General features: G+C 41.1%; 1 protein-coding gene across 1 annotated transcript; it reads right to left on the reverse strand.

Annotated features, from left to right (window-relative positions):
* Positions 1-1,498: 1,498 nt before the first annotated feature.
* LOC147434473 (disease resistance response protein 206-like) lies at positions 1,499-2,141 on the reverse strand. Its single transcript, XM_086489959.1, has one exon. The coding sequence runs from the start codon at positions 2,119-2,121 to the stop codon at positions 1,552-1,554; it is 570 nt and encodes a 189-aa protein (XP_086346085.1). The 5' UTR covers positions 2,122-2,141; the 3' UTR covers positions 1,499-1,551.
* Between the last annotated feature and the right edge of the window lie 7,769 nt (positions 2,142-9,910).

Below are 9,910 nucleotides of genomic sequence, written 5' to 3' on the forward strand. Positions count from 1 at the left end.
CTCATGTAGATGCCAAGATAATTAGTTGGTTGTAGTCTCTCTGGTTATCAATGGTTATCAATATAAGGAGCTGCCTACTCATGGAGAAAGGAGACTCATTTTGGGCTTACTCAATACATTAACAAGAGGAAATAATTTAATGCATTTTGAAAAAAACCTATTATTTAGTGAAAAAAGAGCGGTTAATCAATTCATGTCAAAATCTTAACAGAGGGGCTTTTTAAGTACTCTATGAACACATGTTGTATAGGGTGGTTCCCATATGCTTGTCCACTTGTCACACTCCAAAACATCCAAAACTAAGCAAGTTTGGATTAGCAGAAATGCAATAAGCAAAGGTTTCTAATGACTTCCAGAGGGACTGCAATTTTACACCTCTTGCTCCTTGTCCTACTCCTCCATGTTCCTCCTATTATTTAAATCAATGGATGAATTGGTTAGCATCCGTATCTTTGGTTTTTTTTTTTTTTTTTTTTTGCGGGGGGGGGGGGGGGGCGGGCGCAAAATTGAGAACCCTTTATATAACGTGCATTCGCGGGGTATTTTTAAACTCAATGCTTAAATAAATAAAAACAATATTTTTTGTAAGGTTTTCTCTCAAAATGGAATATAATACCCATTTTGTTAATATATCTCTATTAAGTTTTCTAAAATGTTTACATTAGAAAACCCATCCTCTTTTACTCATGTAGTACATGATCATGATTATATATTGCAAGGCTCCCAGTGTAGAGGAGGGATAGTGGTAAGGATACTAGAAACCCTTGCTTTAGATCTATGGCTCAAGAAAGAGTTATAAGGGAAAGGTAGTTGTAGAGATCAGCATTGTGGAGTTCCATGAGATAGACATGGATAGCAATGAGCTCCAATGGAAGTAAAATGGCTTCATCCAAGTGATTACCATGTGATCCGAGTTAAAGTGAACCCCAAGTATACTCAATGTGAACACCAAATAACCTCCATGTGATCCCCATGTAAATCCCAATTGGGATGTGATCACGTTGTGAACTCATCTATTCCAAAGTGATCACTCTTTGATCCCATCCATCCGAAATTGATCGCCCTATGAAAACCATGCGATCTCCATCCCATCATTTTTGTTATATCATAGTTAGTACTCACCAGTATTTGACAACACTTTATAATGGTAGAGTCGTAACCTTTGGATTGGTAGGTGGAGGATTCAAGTCTCGAGAGCACAACCCCATTGGAACATTTTTTTTCTTGAGAATAAACGGATAGTCCACATCATCCAAAGATTATGTGGGCGTCAACTATTCCGAGCCGGCCGGGGGAAAGGGGGGGGGGGGGGGGGGGGGGGGGCAAATGCATATGAAGTTGTAAACTACGTTGAATAAATTGAATTGAATAACATGAATTTGATTAAAGGTCCTTAAAGGCATATTGATTCTTGCTGAAATGCCTTAAGAAGACACGATTTTTGATGAGATGGTGATTGAAAGACAGAAATTTGGAGGGGCTCGATCGATGAGGCAAAACTAATCAAGTGTGAGTGATTATAGCTCCAATTGGGAGCAATTGAATTAGTAATTATGCGAAGATGAACTGGTAGAGGAACCAGAAGACGGCGTTGCCGAATTCATCGATGGAGACGCCGTCCAGCGGGGTGGTGAAAGCGTCGCCAGAGACGAGCTCGTAGTCGCCGGTGCCGCCCGTGATGGGCTTGCTGCTCAACACTCCGATGTCCTCAATGCCAATGGCTGAGAAGCTGCCTTTGTAGGGCAGGCTGGTCCCGTTCACAATGAAGGTTTCCGTTACGAAAACGCGATTTCCGGTCAGCTGCGACACCGTGTATGTGCCCTGCACTCTTCCCAGCAGCTCTGAATTGACGTCCTTCTTCTTTAGCAGCGGCATGTCGAAGCAAAAGATGTCGCCGAACTGAATCGGCGCTTCTGATCGGGCCGCTGAGCCACCGCAGCGCACAGTATTGTACCCCTGTGTGCTGTTGGCCCCTTGAATCGCCAGCACGTTGTAGACCTGGAATGTGGGTATCTTGTTCTTCATCAGCTTGCGCGGCACCGCCACTGCCGAAGGCGCCGAAAGCAGAGTTGCCGCCGACACAAGCAGCATTGTGAACAGCACCTGCCCCCTGCAAGCCATGATCTCTCTCTCTGTCTCTCTCTCTCTCTCTCTCTCTCTCTCTCTCTCTCTCAGTCGCTCGCTATCTGCGCCGTGCACTCACAACTTCTAACCCCGCGCCGGTGCCTCTTATTACACCTGGGGCGGCCACTGCAGAGGCCTGCAGCTCTTTAATATCTCAATATGAAACTTGCCGTCTACGGGCATCGTCCATATATGACAAGTGGAGGGATTGATGGCCGTCTACGTCTATTGGCTCCACTCGCGTTTTATTCATTCATTCCCAAGATGCTTCCACCCAAGAGCATCTTTGCTCCAGTTGAAGGCTTACCTTCTAAAATTGTTTTGCATGAGATCAAATCTAGCCCCTTGAGGGCCTCAACTAGTTTACAAACGTCATGAGATCAAATCTAGCCCCTTGAGGGCCGTAACTAGTTTACAAACGTCACATTCCTATTTGCGACTCCATCTGCACTCTCTCGCCCCAATCGAATTCTCTTCTAGTTCACAAAATCTGTCGAAGTCTGCAGTTCTCTGGGGTTGACTAAGAAAACAACAGGTTTTGACTATGAGAAAAGTGAGAGATGTGTAGATCTACAAGATAAAGAATAGCAATCATGACCAAATTCAATATTCCACGACTACAAAATTGATTAACAATTCCATAGTAGACAAAGAGTTTAATCCCTTGTAATCACCCTCGGGGGGTTCATCGTACAATACTCCCCTATATAATGTGCGTTAGTGGGGCATTAGAAAAACCCCTCTTTTAACATGTCTAAATGAATAAAACGACCCCTTATTTTATGATTTTTTTTCAAAATTGAATATAAAAACCTGCGTATCTCTGCTAAATTGCCTAAAATTTTTGCATTTTTAAACCCCTCCTTTTGAACTCACGTTATACATTACATGATTACATAGTGCCCCCCCCCCCAAATCACCTATGTAGAAAATCCATAGAAAAGAACCTCATCATTTGTAGGATGTGAGTCGAAAATGAGAGAGTGATGGAGAGGGAACCCAATCCATTAACCCAAATGTTTCCCTTCCTCATCTTCTCCTTCGTCCTCCACCCTTCGAGCAAAGAAAATAGAGAGAGAGAGAGAGAGAGAGAGAGAGAGAGAGAGAGAGAGAACTCTCTCGCGAGATAAGCCTTTTCTCTTCTCCCAAATACAATCCCTCTTTTTACCTCCTTGCTCGTCCAAAAAGACTCCCTGTTTTTTGCTCGTTATTACGTGTTTTTTTCTCATGGCCTATCTTAATCCAAGGGAACCCAAACGTTTGGTATACTTTTAGCAAGTCATTCCACTAACACTTCACCCGCCTTTCTCATGCATTCACCCACTTTCTCTCCAATATCGGGGGAAGAGGTAGGGGAGGGGGGGCTAGCGACCTCTCATAAAAGCATTCTCTAGCATAAGAAGACGACCATGTTGACCGTTTGCACGGGAACCCATGTATCATAAGCCACAATAGTTTTTGATACAATGGCTGGACAAGAAACACCACCAATGGCAGTTATCATCAAAGCCACAAAGTGTAGCTAACAGTGTCACCTGCCATAGCCAACAACCCCTTGAGCTCCCAAGGAGCCTCAAGAAGCCTCATACCTTGAGATACATATGCGAGTTCCCCCATTTTGATTACATACCTCGAATATCTACTGCAATCGAGAACATATGGGATTTTGCTTCATTCCACGTGGCATCACCAAGGTGATCCACCCCTTGGAACTCCAAAACCCCATCAAAAAGTACCCCTTTTAGTTATTTTTCCATGAATCTCTATTCTAGGCTCCAAACTAAGTATAGAAAGTCACGATCGGTGTTAGGGTAAGCCCAACTTGAGGCACCATGTGGAAAAGTCCTCTAGCCACCTAGGAAAGATGAGATGATGACATGGTCCAATAGAAAGAGGATGCAACCTCCCTAGCCAATGATTATAAAGCGCCATTAGGAAGTAAATGGGGTCTAGGAGGACCTCTTTATTTGGCAGTTTAAGGAAATGCTTAAAGCTTAAGCCAAGTTTGACCAAGCCTAAAAGAGTGGGTAAAAAGGCCTATGCTGGGCTTTTTAAAATGCCATTTCTATATTTTGTTTTTGAAAATAGACTATTTTAACCCAAAGGAGAGATGGGTAAGTGAATTTTATAATATATATTTTTGAATTTCAAAATGTATTTTTTCTAGCCTTGTTTTCTCTCTCTCTTACATATAAACCACTGTGTCTCACTTAGAGGTCATTAAAGGATGCACTTTTTAGTCCCCTTGCTAGAAAGCATATTTTTCAAATTCTCTCATTGCATTATCTCTCTAAAACATGATCCAAATCTCTCTCTCTCTCTCCCCCCCCGCCCCCCCCTTATCTCTATAACTTCCCTTGCCCAATCATTGAAGGGACATTTTTTGTTGGCTACTTCTGACAAAAAGCACAGATCCTCCAAGGTTGCAGGTTTTCTCTCCCTCCCACTCTCTCTTCCTTTATTGTTTTTCTCTCTCTCCCCATCCCCCCCCCCCCCCTCTCTCTCTCTCTCTCTCTCTCTCTCATGCTTCACCCACTCCAACTCCAAGTGAGAGGAATGGGATACTCCATAACCTCTATGTACAACGTCATTTCTCTCTCTAAAACACTTATAATCAACAATTTTAATTTAGCGGAGATTAAGTTGCATTCCCTCTCTTTCTTCCCTTCATAGCATAATCCTTTTCTCATATCTTCTAGTAGTCTCCGTTTCTTCCCTCCATAGCCAACATTCTCCGCTTGTAGCAGTCACCATTACACCTTCTCTCTCTCACTTTCTTGATAAGCTAACACAAATGTCATTCAAACCCTTCCACCACTACAAGACATTACTAACAAGCCGAAACGATATCGATTAGATGCTGATTTGGAATAGGAGTATGATTGAACACTTAGTCTCTAAAGTTGAAATGCATATGTGTTTGAATTAAAGTATTTATTTTCAGCACATTCTTTTTTCACATGGTGCATTTTTTCTCGACACCTATGGTTCATAGGGCATCTGGAGTAAGCAAGGAATGGAGCACTCACACTATCAAGAAAAAGCAGTATACCTCAAAAATACAGGTCATGGAAGTGGATGGAAAAGGAGCAATGCCCTACATGAGATGTTCAATTGGTTTTATAGATTTTTAGCATCATGAAGAGAGAGAGAGGAAGAAGACTAGAGTGCAAAAAACTCTGAAATGCAAAATAGAAAAAGTGGTTAACGTGAGGGGATCACAATCATATCGTGCTTTGAGTGCAAAAGATTGTTTCCAGTGATGGTTGGAGACAAGACGACAAAATGGCAGACATTGGGTAGAAAACTGATAAATTTATGATGCTAACTATTTGTATTGTAAACATGCATTGTAATGCCAAGTGATTTTTGATAGCACAATTAGTGGTTCTGTGCGTGTAGTTTTGTCTATTTTAAAGTTTTTTCTTAAATTAGTTTTATTAAAATTTTAAAATTTTTAATAACCTTAAGTACTATATAAGTCAAAACTCACAACTTGAAGTTCATTTCTTGTTTGCATGCTCTAAAAATCCTATTGAGTCCAAACGAGCACGCACTCATATCTTGCACCAAATGGATGATACACAAGAGCAAACCACTATGCACATCAATGCCACCACCACCACTCACACCACAATAAATTCGCAACCAGAAGCTCATGCTAAATCCAGTGCTTCAAATCCACAACCTCAACCACATGTGGATAACCCAACACCACAACCCGCTTCAGACGCGCAACAATCTCCCCAACCTTTGAATCTAGAGGCCATGCAATAGATTTTTGGTGATCTCCCACTATTAAATCATGCCAACCGCACACCTCTGCCAAATCCCTCACCAATCTCATCTCTATAGAGAGCCACACAAGAAACAAGAACAAGTGAAGAAGAATATTGGGACACGTTGCCAAATTAGAGGGTCCCGCATGTTGTCACAGCACGAGAACAACACATGGCACTCAAGAAACCACAAAAATTTGGCTAGAGATTCAAACAAAAGGTGATCAAGGTAATACCATGTGACCCTGTTTCGAAAGCGTGAGAAGCCAAGAGATTGAAAAGAAATGAAGAGTGGTAAAAGAAAGAGAAATATAAGAGAGAAGCACAGAGAAAGCAAGAGGCAAAGAGAAATATAAGAGAGAAGCACAGAGAAAGAAAGAGGCAAAGAGAAGACAAAGGGAACATGAGGAGTGGGATAAAGTTGAGGCTGAGAGAGCCCACTTGGCTAATTTACAAGTACGACCACAGAAGAAGGCGACATAGGGCATAGCCTGAGATACTTAACAAGCAAAACCTGGAAGCTCTAAGCCTTCAAAGATTCCCCAGAGAGTAAAAAAATGTGCAAAGAAGAAGAAAGACAAGATCATACCTGAAGAGCAACGAGCCTAGGAGGAGGAGAGGAGGACAAAGTATAAAAATGACCCTCCTCAAAAGGTGAGGCAGCCAGCACCTTCACCACCACCAATATCACATTAAAAAAGGAAAATGGAGGCCAAGAACAATGGATTTGTGGGAGATTCAAAAGTATCAGAAGAGCAATGAGCCGAAAAGAGGCGTTCTCTCGAGTGGTGAGAGAGATAATGGATGAGTACAATGACTTTGTATCCTAGATACAATGTGCTACTTTATTAGTCCTACTGGACATCATTGAGAACATTTTGGTGCATTTGTTCCATGATGAAATTACCTGTATGATGTATGCAAAGAGAGTAACTTTGAAAAACACGGATTTAGCCCTGGCAATCAATGTGCAAAATGAAGGGTGCTTGCATAAGAATAAACTTATCTCATATCACCTCTCTTTATGAGATTTGTAATCTTTTCATATAATATTAATGACTCGGATTTATACCATTTGGTGCAATTGTAACATTGATTATGTACATTGTGTTCTTTTAGTATTTATATTTCTGAAGTTGTTTAATTTAAATACCCTATCACGATCACGCACTCCAAGTGGCCAGGGGGACAATGTCGGTCAACTGTTGCCAAAACCAAGCAACGAGGGATCGTAGGGGGTGGTGGGATGCCCATGACACATGGATGATTGATTTGCATGCCAATGTGGTGGATGGCAAAGTTTGTATCACAAAATGGCTGCCTACACATCGTGGCACACATGCAATTTTTTTGCATCCCATGTTGTTCAAAACGGTTGCCTTCGCATCGTGTTGCACAATAATTTTTTGCACCCTACACCCTTGCCAGATGCTACCGTGAATTGTGGGTATCTCGCCACACCCATATGGTCCTCTTGCTGCCCGATTTTTACAAAAGTTGACCCACAGGGTTCCTCAATTGTAGGGAGTTTTTGTGGTGGCCATTTTGTGCATGCATTGTAGTAATGAAATTGTTTGGACAATATAAAAAAAACACATATAAAGTACATAATAATGGGAAAAATAAAACAAAAAAGACAAAATATTATTTTGGGAATTACATCATGGTTGGTTAGTATTTTTGCAAATTAAATTTGTAGGTATGGGGCAAATGGATGATCTAATGCCAAGGGTTTTTACAATTTCCTCTGGGTTTGTCACCCCTTGACCTAGGCTTAAGGGTGCAAAGTGGGAGAGGACTGACCAAGGGTTCTTGCATGTAAAGGCATACAGGGCTACCTCGCGATCCACCAATAAACATTTGTTACCATTAAGGGTGGGGGAATCTGATTCCCCTAGCTTAGCACTCTTTTGTTGTTCTTTTTCAAGTTCTTCCAGTCTCCAATCGTTGTTGCTCAACTTGTAGATTTGTATTTGCTTCATTGAAGGCTTGAGATTCTTGGTAGTAATGAGCAACATTTTCTTGCTCCCGTTGCAATTCTGATTGAAGCTCAATATGTACTCTTTGAAATTCTTCAATTCTGCTTTGTAGTTGGAGACTTATCTCAATTTCTCTTACTACTTCTGCTTTAATGTTCTCTAACTCCACTCCTTTCAAGTTATGGAGCACTCTTTGACATTGAAATTGAAGTTTTATTTGTTCCAAAATTTGTTCATCGATGTCAAAGGCGCTTACCAACCGCTTTGCTTCTTCAATGATTGCTTCAGAGTGGGTAGACATCTTCCTTCTCTCCATATCCTAAGGTTGTCTAGAGGCACTGACTTATTCATTATTTGTTGTTTCTTCCTTTTTTTTCTTTATCTTCTTACTTCAGATGTGCCAGTGGAATCCAAACCTTCCCTTCTTTGTTTTCAAAAATGCCCAGTGCTTGTTCAGTGGGTTGGTTTGTTTACACCTACTCTTTTTCTTTCTCTGGTAGACATGTGGTTAGCTCATCCTTCTCTTGGTTTGCTAGAGGGTCTATTGAATCTTGAGTAGGAGGAGGAGTGCTAGGTAGATTTGAGCTCAAAGGAACATTTTCTGCGTTCTAATGGTTCCACAACACCCTCCTCTTCTCCTCTTCTACTTGGTACTTTTTCTCTTTTAGGGATTGTGTCTTCTTTTCTTTCTTGCCTTTAGAGTGAGTGGACTCATCAGATGACTCTAGGTCATCTTTTTCTTTTGTCTTTTAGAGTCTTGTTTCTCCCTTTGATCAACTTTTTGTTTCAGATCGTTCTGAATCCTTTTTCGCATGTCACTGGCAATTTCCAAATTCTCCTTGGCTGCTCTTCTTTTCTATTGTTTTATCTTTTCTAGTGCATCCTCCTTGCATTGTTCCACCAGCTTGTTTTCATCTTCATCACCTTCATCGTCTACTTTTGCTATTAGATCTTTCTTTTCCTCTACTCTCTTTCTGTGGAGCTCCTCCTGCGGTGCCTGAGCTTCTTCCATATATCGTCGTGTGAGAGATACTAGTATTTGATCTTGATGTTTAGAAGAGTGTCTTTTAAGTGTGACCCCCCAGAGTTTGTATTCTTCTTTTTCTTCCTCCTCCTCTTCATCATCATTAGAGGATTGATACTCAGATGGTGTATCCCTATTTTTGGGCTTGATTTCTCTGCTTAGTGTCGTATCAAACTCTCTCTCCTCACTATTGAACTTTTTATTTCTTGAGTTTTTTCTAGGTGTTCTCTTAAATTGTGGCACTGTTGATTGTATGCTTTGATTGATGAAGTAGTTGCAGATGGGTTTTTGCTGGGGGTAGCTTGTTGATCACGACCAATGTTTGGTATGCAATCCTTGTAAGCATTGGTACCCCATTCATGTATGTCTTGTTTTTGGAAATGTTTTTAGGTTTGCTTCTACCAGATTATCCCAAATATATGTGCCAAGGTCACATCTGATCATTCTTTGTTATGATATCCCAATAGCCATCACCATAACAATATGGAGATTCGGCTCAATGTACTTGGGTGGCTTCTGGAATTTTAGGTGTTGGGCAATCAGATGCAAGGGACATTCTATTTTTGAGTACATAAGGTCTTTGTATGTGACCTTATGCCCTTGTTGCTTGGCAAAGGCCTTGTCGTTATCCACAACTTTGGTCTTTAGAAGTAGGTTGTGGTTTCTTGGTGGTAAATGCAATGCATGATTGATCATATATGTCGTGATTCTGACCTTCACTTTTTCTCCATCTTTGTCTGCCAATGTGGCTCCCTCGTTGTACTGAATTGATGACATCAATTTGTGGCTCTTTGGAAATATGTGCCCCATGGTTGGAGTTGAAAGAAAGTGTCCATTTGAAGACATCTTGAGCCTACGGGGGGGGGGGGGGGGGCTGGGAGTTCACTATGTATAAATTATGTATATCGCATGCGTTCAAGGAATATTTTTAAAACTCCTTATGTGTGAATTTTTTATATAAAAAAATATATCCTTTTCCTATTCAATTTGTAAACATTTTTCGC

This window comes from Adiantum capillus-veneris, chromosome 19 (genome assembly GCF_014529385.1).
Source record: "Adiantum capillus-veneris isolate H3 chromosome 19, ASM1452938v2, whole genome shotgun sequence".
In the NCBI taxonomy this organism is placed as follows: Eukaryota; Viridiplantae; Streptophyta; class Polypodiopsida; order Polypodiales; family Pteridaceae; genus Adiantum; species Adiantum capillus-veneris.

What these genes read in the sequence shown, in the direction of transcription:
- LOC147434473 (XM_086489959.1), bottom strand. Translation starts at nt 2,121, where the DNA reads ATGGCTTGCAGGGGGCAGGTGCTGTTCACAATGCTGCTTGTGTCGGCG.